This window comes from Tachyglossus aculeatus, chromosome 23, assembly GCF_015852505.1.
Source record: "Tachyglossus aculeatus isolate mTacAcu1 chromosome 23, mTacAcu1.pri, whole genome shotgun sequence".
NCBI lineage: Eukaryota > Metazoa > Chordata > Mammalia > Monotremata > Tachyglossidae > Tachyglossus > Tachyglossus aculeatus.
The window spans coordinates 16,217,810-16,234,544 of NC_052088.1; the positions used below are offsets into that span (position 1 = coordinate 16,217,810).

The 16,735-nt window shown below is 44.0% G+C and overlaps 1 protein-coding gene across 2 annotated transcripts in view; it reads right to left on the minus strand.

Annotated features, from left to right (window-relative positions):
- The window catches only part of OCLN (occludin), a 31,715-nt gene that overhangs the window by 171 nt on the left and 14,809 nt on the right, over positions 1 to 16,735 (minus strand). The window contains exons 5-9 of one of the 2 annotated variants that reach the window (XM_038765818.1): positions 12,603 to 12,748; positions 6,882 to 7,097; positions 5,190 to 5,361; positions 3,614 to 3,655; positions 2,731 to 2,873 (exon numbers count right to left, since the gene is read on the minus strand). In XM_038765818.1, the coding sequence (XP_038621746.1) occupies positions 2,772 to 2,873; positions 3,614 to 3,655; positions 5,190 to 5,361; positions 6,882 to 7,097; positions 12,603 to 12,748 (678 nt within the window). In that variant the 3' untranslated portion in view covers positions 2,731 to 2,771. Of the gene's footprint in view, positions 1 to 1,224; positions 2,874 to 3,613; positions 3,656 to 5,189; positions 5,362 to 6,881; positions 7,098 to 12,602; positions 12,749 to 16,735 lie in introns of those variants that run through there. The other variant, XM_038765817.1, reaches the window with a different exon arrangement.

Consider the following 16,735-nt stretch of genomic DNA (forward strand, 5'->3'; position numbering starts at 1 on the left):
GGGGAACAAGTGAGTAGAAAAAAGAATGCACATAGAAAACAGAACAGAGAAGGTTAAACAGACCCAAACTGAGCCCCCTCTTTCCTCTCCTCCTCCCCTTCCCTTTCCCCTCCCCACAGTACTTGTATATACTTGTACATATTACTTTATTTTACTTGTACATATTTACTACTCTATTAATGACGTGCATATAACTATAATTCTATTTATTCTGACGGTTTTGAAACCTGTCTACTTGTTTTATTGTCTGTCTCCCACTTCTAGACTGTGAGCCCGTTGTTGGGTAGGGACCGTCTCTATATGTTGCCGACTTGTACTTCCCACACGCTTACTACAGTGCTCTGCACACAGTAAGCGCTCAATAAATATGATTGAATGAATGACTGAACTAATGGGAGGAAAGAAGTTCTAATGAATTACTGTAACTCTCCCAATTAACTCTCACAGTCAATTCAATTTTGAAGAATTAGTCATCTTTTTGCTGTAATGTAAGCGCTTAATAAATGCCATTATTATTATTATTATTATTATTATTATTATTATTATCCAGCAGCCCCAAAAGCGCAGATCTATCAATCAATTGTATTTATTGAGGGTTTACTGTGAGCAGAGCAATTTACAGAGGGCTTGGGAGAGTATAATTTGACAGTCGGTAGACCGTGGCTCGGTGGAAAAGAGCCCGGGCTTTGGAGTCAGAGGTCATGGGTTCAAATCCTGGCTCTGCCAATTGTCAGCTGTGTGACTTTGGGCAAGTCACTTCACTTCTCTGGGCCTCAGTGACCTCATCTGTAAAATGGGGATGAAGACTGTGAGCCCCCCGTGGGACAACCTGATCTCCTTGTATCCTCCCCAGCGCTTAAAACAGTGCTTTGCACATAGTAAGCGCTTAATAAATGCTATTATTATTATTATTATTACACTGGCAGGGTCTGATGGGGTCAAACACCACATTTGAACTTTATCTGACGCCAGAAGCACGAGCCTAGGAGTCAGAAGGACCTGGGTTCTAATTCCACCTCCACCACTTGTCTGCTGGATTACCTTGGGGAAGTCACTCCATTTCTTTGGGCCTCAGTTACCTCATCTGTAAAATGGGGATTATGACTGCGAGCACCATGTGGGACATGGACTGTGTATCTACCCCAGCCCTTAGAAGCGCTTAAATACCCCCCCAAAAAGAGAAAAAGAGTCAACACATAACTAGCAACTAGTTAACAGGTGCTCCGACAAATTCTTCCGCAAATGTTGGAATTTTACTATGAAAATGAGCTTCGAGCTATGTTTTGCATAGAACACAATGACAGCCCAACAAGGGGCAGTCAGTGTGTGTGCCCAATGTGGCCAGGACTCTGAATCCCAAATTGGCCTTGAGAGAGACAGACAGACAGACACATACACACTTTCACCATCATTGGTGACTTTGTTTATGACAAACAGTTATACAAACACACAGCCCTGGCTTTTGGGTAATCTGGAACTTCAGAAGCCAGGGGAAAAGGGGAAAAAACGATTTGAGCATACAACACAGGACATTTTCTTTACACTTAACCCATCTGAGGAAATTAGGCAGAGCAGGAAACAGTAATATATTCATTTCTTCAAAGTGACCCAAAAGCCTTTGGAAAATGATTCTGTTTTATTATTGAGTTCAATCATTGGCCTTAGATTAAGCAGAAAAATTTAAGAAGTTATCCTTAAATACAAGGGCATAATCAGAAATAATTCAGTATTTCATTGGACTTAATGAGTTCTTGAGTGAGATCAATTTGGTTTTCCTGCCAAGGAGTCTTAAAAAAAAAAAAAAAAATCAGAGCCCAAAACAATGGGGAAACACTTCCAGCTCAGATTTTTAACTGAATATGATGAGCATTCAGGATACCAGGCGGAAATTTTTAAATGAAGAGAACACCAGGTTTAATAAGCTATAAAATTATGTACAGTCTGAAAATTCCTTTAAGATACAATGGTAACAAATTGTTTACAAAAGTCATCTTGTTCTATTTGGTACAATACAAAGTGACAATCCAATCAGTTAAAAAACACTCATGTAAACCATAGTGGGCGAACCAATTATTTAAAAAAAAAAATACGACAAAATTTCTAGTCTAAAATGTATTTAAATGCCGTAATTTAAAAAATATACATCATCTTTGCATTTTACAGTTTACTCTGCCGTAACTGAACATAGTATTCAGTCTGGTAAAAAAAATAGCTCACTTCCTATTTACAAATTGTAAGCTACTCAAATAGGCTGGTAATTAAAAGAATGAAGGAAATATTAGAAGAGAAGTTTGTCCTTTAAGCCAAGAGCTTCACTTTTCACGCAGACTTCAGTCAAAAGGCTTCACTAAAAACAGAGCTCCCAGAGGCACTCTTGTTTCAGAGACCGCTTCATACTGAGGTTAGTCTGTACACAGGGGCTTTTGTATCTGGGATTGTACGGTACTGCAATAAGTACACCGAACCAATATGTATAAATTCCTCAAGCTGGATTTGAGGGAGGAAGGGAAAAAGATTTGTCTCAATAGTGGAACAAAAGTTTAGAGTGTGGAAAACCTTGAGGCCAATAATTAAAAGTACTTAAAATGCATCAACACTGATATGAGAATTGAATTAGCTACCAAGACTTTTTAAAGATCACCAAGCGGTGCCTACTCCCACGTTACAATATAAAGCCATTTTTTGTCTTCTGAAAAAATTGTGTCGTTTACAGAGGAACAAGACACATACTCCCTGTTAACAGTTGCAGGATTTCCAGGTACAGTATCGGCTTATGACTTCTGTCGGTCGTAATCACTGACCATCCTTTTGATGTGTGACAGTTTGCTCTTCAGTTCTTTACAATATTTCTTCCTACTCCTGTAATCTGCAGACTGAAAGAGAAAAAGGTGGAAAATAAATTAGGGAAAACTTAACCCCGGTATAAACAATAATGTTAGCATTTGTTAAGCGCTTACTATGTGCCAAGCACCGTTCTAAGTGCTGGGGAAGATACAAGGTAATCAGGTTGTCCCATGTGGGGCTTATAGTCTTCATCCCCATTTTACAGATGAGGGAACCGAGGCCCAGAGAAGTGACGTGACTTGCCCAAAGTCACACAGCTGACAAGTGGCAGAGCTGGGATTCAAACCCACGACCCCTGAGTCCGAAGCCCGGGCTCTTTCCACTGAGCCACGCTGCTTCCCCTCAATAATACTAGTGGTTTTTATTAAGCACTTACTATGTGCAAAGCACTGTACTAAATGCTGAGGTTGACTCAGTATAGCAGACTGGACACAGAACCTGTCCACATTCTTATAAGTGAGTTTCAAAAAAGCGTATTAAACGCTACCCCAGTCACGTAACATGCCATTAGTCTAAAGCGTGTCGTAACGAAGACGGGTAAGACTACCAGCTTTAAGAACTGCAACGCAATCTAAGAACTACCGAGGCACGTGGTAGTTTGACCTTCTAGATTTCCAATTTGAGATTAGAAATGGATCACAATTCCAAGGTCTTTCCATCTAAAACCTGTGGGTGTCACTAGGCCCTTTAAATAATCTTGACAGTGAAGAGAATGAAAAACAGGGTTATTTCTACTTCCCCACAGAACTCTGGAATTCAAAATACTCACAGCCTTTACATCCTTTAGTCGATTATATTCGTCTGCTGCGGCCTATTAAAGAAAAACAAGCCGGTGAACGGACTAAACTTTTAACTTTTTTTTCTTTCACGTGAAATAGCCTCCAATCAATCAATCAATCAATCAATCGTATTTATTGAGTGCTTACTATGTGCAGAGCACTGTACTAAGCGCTTGGGAAGTACAAATTGGCAACACATAGAGACAGTCCCTACCCAACAGTGGGCTCACAGTCTAAAAGACTGTGACTGTGTAAAAGACTATAAGCGTCAGACTTCCTATTTAACAAGTAAAAGACGAATTAAAAACCTCTGAAGTTATCAAATCAGCCTTGAATTATCTGTTAAAGGATGACGGCGTGGTAGCTGTAGCACATTATGGCTATAGCTCCATGAAAAGAGGAGAAGACCAAGAAGCCTCCTGTCCCTTACTTCACTACGGGGCACAGCTAAGTCAATCAATCAATCAATTGTATTTACTGAGCGCTTACTGTGTACAGAGCACTGTACTAAGCGCTTGGGTTTAGCCAATGGGGAGTTCAAGGGGACAATGCTGTTTAACTCCAGTGGAGCCTCTTCTTGTGATCGACTGTTGTCTGTCTCCCCCTTCTAGACTGTGAGCCCGTTTTTGGGTAGGGACCGTCTCTATATGTTGCTGACTTGTACTTCCCAAGCGCTCAGTACAGTGCTCTGCACACAGTAAGCGCTCAATAAGTACGATTGAATGAATGACATTTTCCAGAGTCAGGAAAGGGTCTCTGATTAAGCAAAGATCGGGACAGATGAGTAGACAGGGAGTCTGCTCTTTCCCACTGCTATTCCCCAACAAGCAACACATTTTTTCATACAGAAAGACTAATCCAAGGCCTTCGACCTGGAAATGTGCTGATTTTATCACAGATTTTCAACTCTCTGATTCTGAAGTTCTGTATCACTATGGTTTCCCGGCTGGGCGCGTAAATTCCTCGAACAGAGAAAATCGGATTAGCTCACATAACACGGCTGTTTTCCGAGCTCCGGATTCCCCCTGGCCTGGAATGCCCTCCTTCCCTCTGCCCATCCGCCAAGCTAGCTCTCTTCCTCCCTTCAAAGCCCTACTAGAGCTCACCTCTTCCAGGAGGCCTTCCCAGACTGAGCCCCCTCCTTCCTCTCCCCCCCCGCCTTACCTCCTTCCCCTCCCCACAGCACCTGTATATATGTTTGTACGTATTTATTACTCTATTTTCTTAGTACATATTTATTCTATTTATTTTATCTTGTTAATGTGTTTTGTTTTGTTGTCTGTCTCCCCCTTCAAGACTGTGAGCCCGCTCTTGGGTACGGACTGTCTCTATATGTTGCCAACTTGTACTTCCCAAGCGCTTAGTCCAGTGCTCTGCACACAGTAAGCACTCAATAAATACGACTGAATGAATGAATTCAATGACTGCAAGTCTAACAAACATTAGAATCATAAACAACTCACTCTGCTAGAGCAGAGGATGGGATTTTATGATGAGGTACTGATTAATCAAGCACAGCTTCTCCCCTCCGCCCGGCCGAATCATTTTTATCATCTCAATATTTACCATGTATTCTTCAGTTTCTTCTCTGTAGTCATCCAACTCTTTATCTAGGCGAGAGAGCTCTTTATTGACTTCATCAAGTTCAGCTTGTAAGCTCTTATATTCCTGTAGGTCAGTGTCAAAATCTCTCTTGTACAGCTGTCTTTGTTGATCGGTAGTAATAGGGGGGTACTCCCTAAAGATGGGGAATAAGATTCAATTTTAGGGATCTAAAACTCAAACTTCCATAGGATTTTGCCCGGGGAAAGTGCTTTTTATGGGGACAGATGGGGGAGGGAGGGTGAGGGCAGTGGATGTGCTTTTTACCCCTCCCGAACAGCTACTAAGCAGTCCGAGGGGCAAGCCATGGTGGGTTCCACTTGCTGGAAAAAAAGCAAAACCATTTACCCGGGGATAAAGGGAATCAAGACATGTCTGTGGATGTGTGACTTCTGATGGACTTTTTGGGTAGCGGAGAGAGGGGTAGGGTAAGAAACGGAAACTTCCTTATTCGACATTTTAGTTTCCAACCTTCTAAATTCCACAAAGAAACTGATCATTGAAACTTCACTGGAGATGAAAAGAATCTGGTTTAAAGTCACTTGTTTTTTGCTGTTGAGTCATCTCTGACCCTCAGCGACTCCATGGACACATCTCTCCCAGAACGCCCCACTTCCATCTGCAAACGTCCCGGTAGTATATCCATAGTGTTTTCTGAGTAAAAATACAGAAGTGGTTTACCATGGCCTTCTTCCACGCACTAATCTTGAGTCTTTGTCTTAAAGATACCAGAGGCTAAAAATAGTATTTTCCTTCAGGAGAATTAGTGTAATGGGCACGTTCACACAATGAAAAACGCCCCTTTTGAATTTCCCAATTTGACAAGTAACTTTGCAAGATCCTAACAGAGAATTGATCATTTAATGCTTTCCTTCACATGAAGTAAAGTTTGCCCTGCCCGAGTGCATTTTACTTGAAATGTTTTGCTTCTTGGTTGCTTGCCAGCTCAGTAAAAGCAGAAATGCTGTGGTGATGTTTACTGGCTTTTGGGTGGAGGGATTTGTTCTACGTTTAATTTATTAGAATAACAAGTCCTAGATTCCAAGCTCACTTAGGGCCCATCACATTTGATCGGCCTTATATAAATGACAGTCTTTTAAGAGAAGTAGCTGTGGCTCAGAAGGTCTCCCCAAGTCCTTTTTTTAAAAGTCACTTCGGCTAGGAATAGGTTCTACATGTTGCGGTGGCCAGAGGAGGAGGGACCCACCCAGGCACTTTGCAGTCTGCTGAGCCCCTAATCCACCTACTCATTCACTGCACGCCATGCCAGCGGGAACGCTACTGGAAGGGACAAAAGACAGAGAATGCAACGCGAGTGACTATCACTATCATCAATTCCACCACTCAGGTTCTCCATCTCAAAGTCTCAGGCCCGAGGCTCGACTGTCGTTCGGTGTGAGGCTCCATCATCATCATCGTCCCTGTCATACAATCACAAGAGGTTCGGGGAAATCAAGGCAGAGATCATATCCTACTCCACCCGACATCAAACTACCTCCAAGGAGTCTGGAACTAAAGCACACTTTCTTCTCCCGTAGGCTCCCGGACACAAGCTTTGGAAAACGCCCAGGTTTCCAACTGGGGTCTGGCTCGCCCTCAAGAAGCCAGCGTCTTTAGGTAAGCTGCTAAGTGCCACTCTGATTTGCGTCTCTGTACCTGTCCCAGTCCTCCTCCAGCTCATCGCAGGACTCTCCACCAGTTGTGTAGTCTGTGTCGTAGTGGTCCTGCTCAGTCCTCTTTGACCTTCCTGCCCTCCCCTTCCTGGGGGTCCTCTTTGTGGACACTTCAACGTTACTGTTGCTGTTATAGTGAGGCTGCCGGATGCCATCCACCGGCGAAGTCACCGGGAGGACTTGAGTCACTTCAGGCACTCTAAGAAAAAAAAAACAAACCAACAAACATAAAGCAAATCCCTCATCGGGGGTTAATCCCTGGTCCAAGTAACAGAACTACAACCAAATTCCGCGGTGAGACTTATCCTCCAAATGACCGTGGTGTGCCCTCCGCCCTCTCTGCTTTGCTCAAAGAAAAGCATTAAGAAGTGCCAAAGGACAGACATTCAAAGACGTGTGCGCTCACTCAAAGAATTCATGCACTGAATACTAAGTAGACACTGAACGTTTCCTGTGCCCACAACCCTGAAAACCCAACCACATGCAGGGCTTTTAGGCCCTAGTTTGGAGGGAGTCGAAACACCAACCCTTCTAATCAGGGCGAAGAGCATTTAGCCATAGCACACCCCAGACTGACTGGGAAGAGCTGTTTTCCCTCCTTCTGTCAATGACTTACTCTGCACCAGACAGGAAAGCGATCTTACGATTCTTCCCGACCAGTTCTGCTGGTTCTACAGAATGCTGAAGACACCAGGGAGGGGAAGAGGAACGCATAAACACACATGGAAGGGGTACCTCATTTACATTCAAACTGCCTGTAGGTAATCTGAGACTTGATTTTACATGCATTTAGATATCATATTCTTGGAGTACAGTGCTCTGCACATAGTAAGCGCTCAGTAAATACGATTGATGATGGAGGAGTTTTATTTTGGTTAGCTATCCCAGAGCAATCCACCTAAAAAGGAACATCACTACGTAGTTTAGGACAAATGGAGAGGGAGGAGGGAGAGGGGAGAAAAGAGCAAACTACACAGTCAATAATATTTGTGAGCACTTGGGTCAAGCGAGCGTGAGTCATTTTAACAATTCTACCATCTACTATTGCTAGAAATCTTTAAATTTAAAAGTTTTCTTTTCCTCCAGCATGAACCACTGTCCAAAGTTATTCTGAGAGCAAGAATACGTCTTGCTAAAAACACGTTTTCACAATATGCTGTCTATGATGTAGGTTGTCATGCGTAGAAATCCTCAAGTGGTTTTGCTTTCTGGGTGTGATGCATTGAGTCCATTTTGTCTTTCTGCTCTACTCCATTCACGTTTGCAGACTCCAGCCTGTAACGTACAGGTGGTTGGCTCTCCAACAAAATTCCTGCATACTTTAGTCATTTACTGAAGGTTAGAGAGACAAATAGACAGCACATGCTCCATAGGACCTAAGAGCCCACTGTCTCGGTCTTCACGGTAAGAAATGGAGCAAGTGCTTAGCTTGTTGTGGTTCAGGACTATGTCAACTCGGTTACAATGTACTCTCCCAGGTGCTTTTTACAGTGCTCTGCACACAGTAAGTGCTCAGTAAATGTGACTGACTGATAACTGACTCCACTGGAAAGGCCAAATACATCATTCGGGGTCCTCAGTCAATGACTTACCTGAATTCCTCAGGTTGTCTACAAGAATTAACACAATCAAATAACTGCCCAATCCTTCCTTTCATTAATGTAATCCCAGACTATGACATTCCAGGTGTGCTACACCAAAGTTACTCTTTGGTACCGTGATAATAACAGTAATCGTGGTTACTAAGTGCTTACTGTGTGCAGAGCTCTATACTAAGCACTGGGAAATTACTGTTATCCGCCTCCTTGCTGCCCTCCCGTCTCCTGCCTCTCTCCACTTCGGTCCATACTTCACGCTGCTGCCCAGATCATTTTTCTACAAAAACGCTGAGCCTGTGTTTCCCCGACTCCTCAGGTACCTCCAGTAGTCGCCCATCCTCCTCCGCAACGAACAGAAACTTGGCTTAGAAGCACTTGAAATCATTCAATCACCTTGCTTCCTCCTGCCTCACCTCACTAGTCTCTGACAACCACCCAGCCCGCACCCTTCTCTCTTCTAATGCCAAACTCCTCACTGGACCTCGATGGCATCTATCTCACCGCCAACCAACCCCACACATCCTGCCTCTGGCCTGGGACACCCTCCCTCTTCATATGCAACCCGCAATTACTCTCCCCACCTTCAAAGCCTTATTGAAGGCCACAACTCCAAGAGACCTTTCCTCAGCCCGTCTTTCCTCTTCTCCCACTCCATTCTGTCCCCCTGAATTGCTCCCTTTACTCACCACCACCCCCCACTAGCCCTACAGCACTTATTTATATACCTGTAATTTATTTATATTAATGTCTGTGTCCCCCTCTAACTATAAGCTCACTGTGGGCAGGGAATGTGTCATATTGTTGTGTTGTACTCTCCCAAGCATTTAGTACCGTGCTCTGCACACAGTAAGCCAGAAGCAGCGTGGCTCAGTGGAAAGAACCTGGGCTTGAACCTGGGCTGGTCATGGGTTCAAATCCCTGCTCCGCCACATGTCTGCTGTGTGACCTTGGGCAAGTCACTTAACTTCTCTGAGCCTCAGTTCCCTCATCTGTAAAATGGGGATTAAGACTGTGAGCCCCACATGGGACAACCTGATCACCTTGTATCCCCCCAGCGTGTAGAACAGTGCTTCGCACATAGTAAGCGCTTAACAAATCATCATCATCATCAATCGCATTTATTGAGCGCTTACTATGTGCAGAGCACTGTACTAAGCGCTTGGGAAGTACAAATTGGCAACATGCCATTATTATTATTATTATTAATGATTGATTGAAAGAGTATACAAGTGGGAATTACACATGGACCATGTCACCTGAGGGGCTCACAATCTACCAAAAAAGGCTGGGGAGAGGACTTGAGATGTGAGAGGCCCCATATAGCAAGAGAACAGTTGCTGTACTTTTAAATTAAGTTAGATCTGGGGGCAGACACATCCCTCAGCCTTGGCAAGATCTTACGAAAAGCTTAATGCCGTCAGAAGTCGTGGCATTACGGCTTACGTTACTTAATATCCAACTTCACCTTGGAAGTTTTCCATTTTGGCTCCCTCCACGCAGTCCTTCCAGAACCCTTTACACACCAGAATACCTTTAAGCCTGAGTAACTAGGGCACTAAGAAATCTACATCTGATAGTGGAATACCTTGTTCAAAGATTTCCACCAACCTATCTATTTCACACCAGGCATTCTGGCTGCACAGAAGAAAAGGGTTATTTCCACTGATCAATAAATTAAACACTCCCATTCCCTTAGAAAACAGCACTTCTCCCCATATCTCCTTCTAACTCAAAGACCTCCTCTTCCTCTCTTTTTTTAACCTACTGTCATAGTCCACTTCTTTTCACGTACTTCCACCCCCATTTAAATCACCTTGGCAGATAGGCGAGAAGCACCCTCTGAAAAAATGGCTGGAAGAGGCTACTTGGAGACCAACAACTCTCCTGAAAGATGAGGGCCTATTGCAGGATGATGATGATTAATAACAACAGTATTTGTTAGCACCTACTACGTGCCAGGCACTGTACTAAGCACTGGGGTAGATATAGGCAAATCAGGTTGGACATAGTCCCTGGCTGACCTGGGGCTAAAAGCCCGAATCCCTATTTTAGACACTTTTCTGTGTTGCCAGTAACTGAGGGGCACAGATCGCCCTTTGATTCATTCATTCAATCGTATTTATTGAGCACTTACTGTGTGCAGAGCACTGTACTAAGCATTTGGGAAGTACAAGTTGGCAACATATAGACGGTCCCTACCCAACAATGGGCTCACAGTCTAGAAGGCTTTGATCCAAACTCAGTGTTACTGTAGAAAGCAAACTGCAGTTTCCCTGGCTTCTTGGCTGCCCGAAGGATTACTCGGGTTATTTTCCCTGCCTCTCCCAGACCTCACTCTGTGCAAACAGGCTTCAATCACCTTCCGCTGAGCATTCCCTGCTCCTCCTTCTTTTCCTAAACAGCCCATGCTCCCAAACAGCCCAGCGCACACACTTCGCGCCAGCTTGCTCACTATGAATGAAGAGACTCCATCCTTTCTAGACTTCACACTCAAAACACAGTGACACCCAGCCAAGACCCGACGCCCATTAAAATTTGGATAATGGGAGAAGAGAAAAGATGCTAAGGTTGGTGACAGTGGCTTGAAATACCATAGCAAGGGAGTTGCAAAGTATCTGGCCAAGAGGACCCAGTGTGCTCCGTGTTTTAGTTCAGATCACTGTGCCCATATCCTCCTTCTGGCCTGGAAATCCTTTCCCCTTTATATAAAGACAAACCACCTCTCTCCCCAGCTTTGAAGGCTTACAAAAATCACATCTCCTCCAAGTGACCTTTCCCGATTACGTTCTCATTTCTCTTACTCCTCTTCCTTCCGTGTTGCCTATGCACTTGGATAATAATAATAATGATGGCATTTGTTTAGCGCTTACTATGTGCAAAGCACTGTTCTAAGCGCTGGGGAGAATACAAGGAGATCCAGTTGTCCCACGTGGAGCTCCCAGTCTTAATGCCCTTTTTACAGATGAGACAACTGAGGCCCAGAGGAGTGAAGTGACTTGCCCAAAGTCACACAGCTGACGAGTGGCGGAGTCGGGATTTGAACCCATGACCTCTGACTCCCAAGCCTGGGCTCTTTCCACTCAGCTACGCTGCTTACCCTTTAAGCACCTGATACTCACCCCACCCTCATTGCCAAAGTCTTTATGTCCTTATCAGTAATTTATTTTAATGTCCGTCTCTCCCTCCATTCACTCAGTGATATTTACTGAGCGCTTCCTGTGCGCAGAGCACTGTACTAAGCACTTGGGAAGGACAAGTCGGCAACATATAGAGACGGTCCCTACCCAACAACGGGCTCCCAGTCTAGACTGTAAGCTCCTGGTGGGCAGGGAACATTTCTATCAGCTTTGTTGTACTGTGCTTAGTACAGTGTTTTGCACACAGTGTAAGCGCTCAAATACGATTGACTCGATTGTCGAGGCATCTTGGAGAAGCAGCATGGCTCAGTGGAAAGAGCCCGGGCTTGGGAATCAGAGGTCATGGGTTCAAATCCCGGCTCTGACAATGGTCAGCTGTGTGACTTTGGGCAAGTCGCCTCACTTCTCTGTGCCTCAGTGACCTCATCTGTAAAATGGGGATTAAGACTGTGAGCCCCCCCGTAGGACAACCTGATCACCTTGTAACCTCCCCAATGCTTAGAACAGTGCTTTGCACAAAGTAAGCGCTTAACCAATGCCATTATAAAAACTTAAAATAAAGCCCTTCCTTTCCAAATTTTCTCCTTAAGAGCCAACATATAATTTTTGATTTTCTTTTTTTTTTCGGCATGGGCCTTCCTCTGCGAGCCACAACAGTGCTAAGTGCTTAGTACAGTGCTCTGCACACAGTAAGCACTCAATAAACACGATTGAATGAATGAATGAATGAATGTGGGAGAAGGCCTGTGTCCAAGTCTAACTTGTAATAATAATAATAATAATAATAATAATAATAATAATAATAATAACGATGGCATTTGTTAAGCGCTTACTATGTGCAAAGCACTGTTCTAAGCACTGGGTACTTACCCCAGAGCTTAGTACAGTGCCTGACACCCAGGAAGCTCTTTACCAATACCATATAAAAGAAAAAAGGGTTAGTGAGGAAGTGGAAAACACACTACTTACGGAGTTGATTTGAAGGAAGAGTCTGGATATGGCCGCTTCTCATTCATTCTGCCATATGAAGAATATGCCATGGAACTGTCAACTCTTTCCACATAGTCAGATGGTGGCTCAGGCACTTCTTGCGTGTCTGCCGATACATTCTTCACCTAACAGTACAGGCCCATTAAAGAAACAAAAACGAAATATTTTACGTTACCACTGATAGCAGGCGGCAGAACCGTGGTTGTGGCGCTGATTGCTACAGACTGACTATATTAAAAATCTTCAGTTTGGAGTTTAACACGCTGGAATACTACAAAATTATAGCTGCCGATCACAGTTTTCAGTCGGTGAAATAGAATACTTCATATAACATTTTTAACAAAAGTTGAACTGCAAGAAAGAAGAAAAAAACCCAAGAGATTTCTAAAATGAAAAGGAAGGAGAATTTTGGTTGGGAGGATTTTGTACTTCGTTGCCCTGTAATTGCTGCATGTCTCATTTGATTTTAACCTCCTTCCCCTCCCCACAGCACCTGTATATATGTTTGTACGTATTTATTACTCTATTTATTTTATTTGTACATATTTACTCTATTTTGTTAGTATGTTTTGTTTTGTTCTCTGTCTCCCCCTTCTAGACTGTGAGCCCACTGTTGGGTAGGGACCGTCTCTATATGTTGCCAACCTGTATCTCCCAAGCACTTAAGTACAGTGCTCTGCACACAGTAAGTGCTCAATAAATACGATCGATGATGATGACCGTCTCTATATGTTGCCAACCTGTACTTCCCAAGCGCTTAGTACAGTGCTCTGCACACAGTAAGCGCTCAATAAATACGATTGAATGAATGAATGAATGAATTAGATACATAACAGATTTTTCCTTTATTAGAGCTTTATAAAATGCTGATACCTACAAAGAATGTTTGTCTTAAAACAAAAAGAGATTTGAAATACTTCTGTCCTGCCATTGCAAAGATTTTTTTCTTCTTCCCCACCCCCCAACTGCCAAGTGACACAAACTCTTGAAACTGTAGAGTCTCAATGGCTTTTCTCTTTCTTATTTGTAGAGGGCAGGAAGTTATGGGCTCAGCACTGTTCCTTTCTTTTCTCCAAGACTTTTGTTTCCTGCTCTAATCACCAGTGACTCCTGGGGACTCCCCCCACTGAGATGTTTCTACTCCCCAGTAAGGAGCCTGGCTTTGGGAGTGGACCCTGTGAGTTGGGATAGAGGAAAAAAATCTCCATTTAAAAGGTTCTCGGGACTCAGAGCTGGGGGAGGAGCCAGGTCAGGATTCAGAGGCAGGACTCCTGAAAAGTCCCAAGAGAGTTTTAACCCTCTCCTCCACCTGGGAACTACAGGCCAAGCTGCTGTTCAGCCGCAGAATTCCACATTCACCGTTCCTTTCACAGAGATTTGGGCCCAGTTAGTATTACAGGGCCTTTTAAGGGGCTCGGATTGATTTTTCAGAGGAAAAGACAGCTTGGGAGGCCAAATTTGATCAAAAGGATTTTTAGCTGCTTCTGAAGTGGTCGGTACATTTTTAAATGGATTTCTAAAAGTCATCTTCTATAAATTCTGCTGCATGGTTAGGAAAAAAAAAATGTCTCTCTCAACAAGAGCTCCTTACATTTACTTGGGTCCTGGCAGCTCATATCCCGACTGCAGCACTGGAGATTGAATTAGTCCCTGCAAGGAGTGCGTGGAAATTCCTGATCGTTAACCTTTCCTGGGTGAGAAAGGAACGGAATCTTTTCCCGCTGGAGGTGGAATTTGGCAATCACTGGAAAATAATCAGTGGGTGGCTTACCAGGGAAGGGTCTTAGATCCCACCCCAGGGGGGGATGGGAGGTGGGAGCCAGCCTTGGCCTCCACTGAATTCCTTCCTTCCCCATGGATCACATGGTCTTGGCTCCCCAGGATCCAAACAATTGGGGTTAGGCAGGCCCTCCTTTCTTCTCAGAATACCTCCCAAGAATTTACCCAAGAAATTTTTCCTTGAACAACAAGTTCCACCTTTGTTATTTTTCCACAGGCCTAACCTTTCACACTGTTGCCAAGCCTACATTTTTTACAAATGTCCTCAAATGAGGATGCCTCCAAGCATTTCCTATGCCAAATAATACCATATATTGCCCAAATAATAATAATGATGGCATTTATTGAGCGCTTACTCTGTGCAAAGCACTGTTCTAAGCCCTGGGGAGGTTACAAGGTGAAGAGGTTGTCCCACGGGGGGCTCACAGTCTTCATCCCCATTTGACAGATGAGGTCACTGAGGCCCAGAGAAGTGAAGTGACTTGCCCGAAGTCGCACAGCTGACAATTGGCGGGGCCGGGATTTGAACCCATGACCTCTGACTCCAAAGCCCGGGCTCTTTTCACTGGGCCACGCTGCTTCTCCCTGGGCACCAAGCACACCACACTATCCCCAGGTTTTTAAGTCCTGCTGCCTGGGGGACTGAGACCCCTGCAGCGTGATTTAACCACTAATGCCCAGTTATCTTTGGGATGACCCTTTCTGCCTTCAGGGGCTTCTATGTCCTCCCAAAGTGAAAGTAATAGCAAATACCATGAACTTGTGTAGCGGTTTACTTTTTGCAAAGCACTGCCCTATTAGTTCTCATCATCCTCAAAATAGCCGGGTGGTAGAAAGAAGCAGGTACTTCCACCCCCATTTTATGGATGTGGAAACTGAAGTTCAAAGAGGTTAAGTAACTCTGCCCAGGTTATAGGGCAGGCCAATGGCGCTTAGTACAAGTGCTCTGCACACAGTAAGCGCTCAATAAATACGATTGAATGAATGAATGAATGAGTACTCAGGACTCCTGACCTCCAGCCCCAATTCATTCCACTATACCACACTGCCCTCCCCAAGTGAATAGCATAAGTATATCATTCATTTTCACTGGGTGGATTATCAGTGGCAGATTTTCAAACTAGGTATTAGCCTTCTTTCCCCCCAATCTTCTCTCACTCTCTGCACCTCCTGCAACATGTTGCCATAAATACATTCATCCCTGTTTTTACCCTTCAAGCTTCAGAGTCAGTCCTCTCATCCCAGTTTGGGATTATAAACAATAATTCCGTGTTTTTTCTGTCCACCCCTTCTTGATTTTGTAAACGTCAGTCATGTCATCTATCAATCCCGGTGAGCTTATGGTGTCTGCTGCTACAGAAAATTGGGCAGTCAAAAATATCAATGGCTTAAAGAAAGTTTGGATAAATTCACAGATGGGTGGTTCACAGTAGGATATTACAAGGAAAGCAGGAGACGATGGGTGGTGAGTTCATTGTGGGCAGGGAATGTGTTGTTGTAGTGTACTCTCCCAAGCGCTTAGTACAGTGCTTTGCACACAGTAAGCACTCAATAAATGTGACTGAATGAATGAATTCATGAGCGACTACTGTGTGCAGAGCACTGTACTAAGCGCTTCGAAGAGTACAATGCAACAATCAACACACATTCCCTGCCCACAAAGGGCTTACAGTCTAGAGGAACATACAGTGTACAGGGTCAAGGACAAATAGCAAAATGACCGCACCTGGGAAGGAGAACCCTGAAGGAGTTCTTGAAGGAACTGTAGAGAGCTTGGGAGATACCGAAATAATTGTGGCATTTGTTAAGTGCTTATTATGCTCCAGGCACTCTACTAAGTACTGGGGTGGCTAAAAGCAAATCAGGTTGGACATGCCTTCTGTTCGATTTCACCTACTACTGGCTGATACCCTCGTGCTTTTTATTCTTTTAAGCTCATCTTCAGTCCCTAGAGCCCTGCTTGTGCACAACAGATCAAAATCATCTGCATATCTTTCTTGAGGGGACGGAGGAGGTTGTCACAATCACGGGCAGAGCACAACTGCTTAATGACTATCTCCACGAATTCTGATGATGCTCTTCAGCCTGTGGAAATGGCAGTTTCACAGAGGACTGGAAACATTTCAGCAGCCTCTTGGAACACCCTCTATTGTGGCTTAACATAACCAGTCAGACCAAAGAGCCTTACTTTGCTGGTGATGGGTCATGAGCCATATGGGACACCCTCTACTCTACTCTTCCATAGCAAGCTATGCCACCATGGAGTTGAATAATGTTGAGTAACTTTCCAGACATCTAAATTTACCTAGAAAGTGCCAAAGCGTTAATCTACT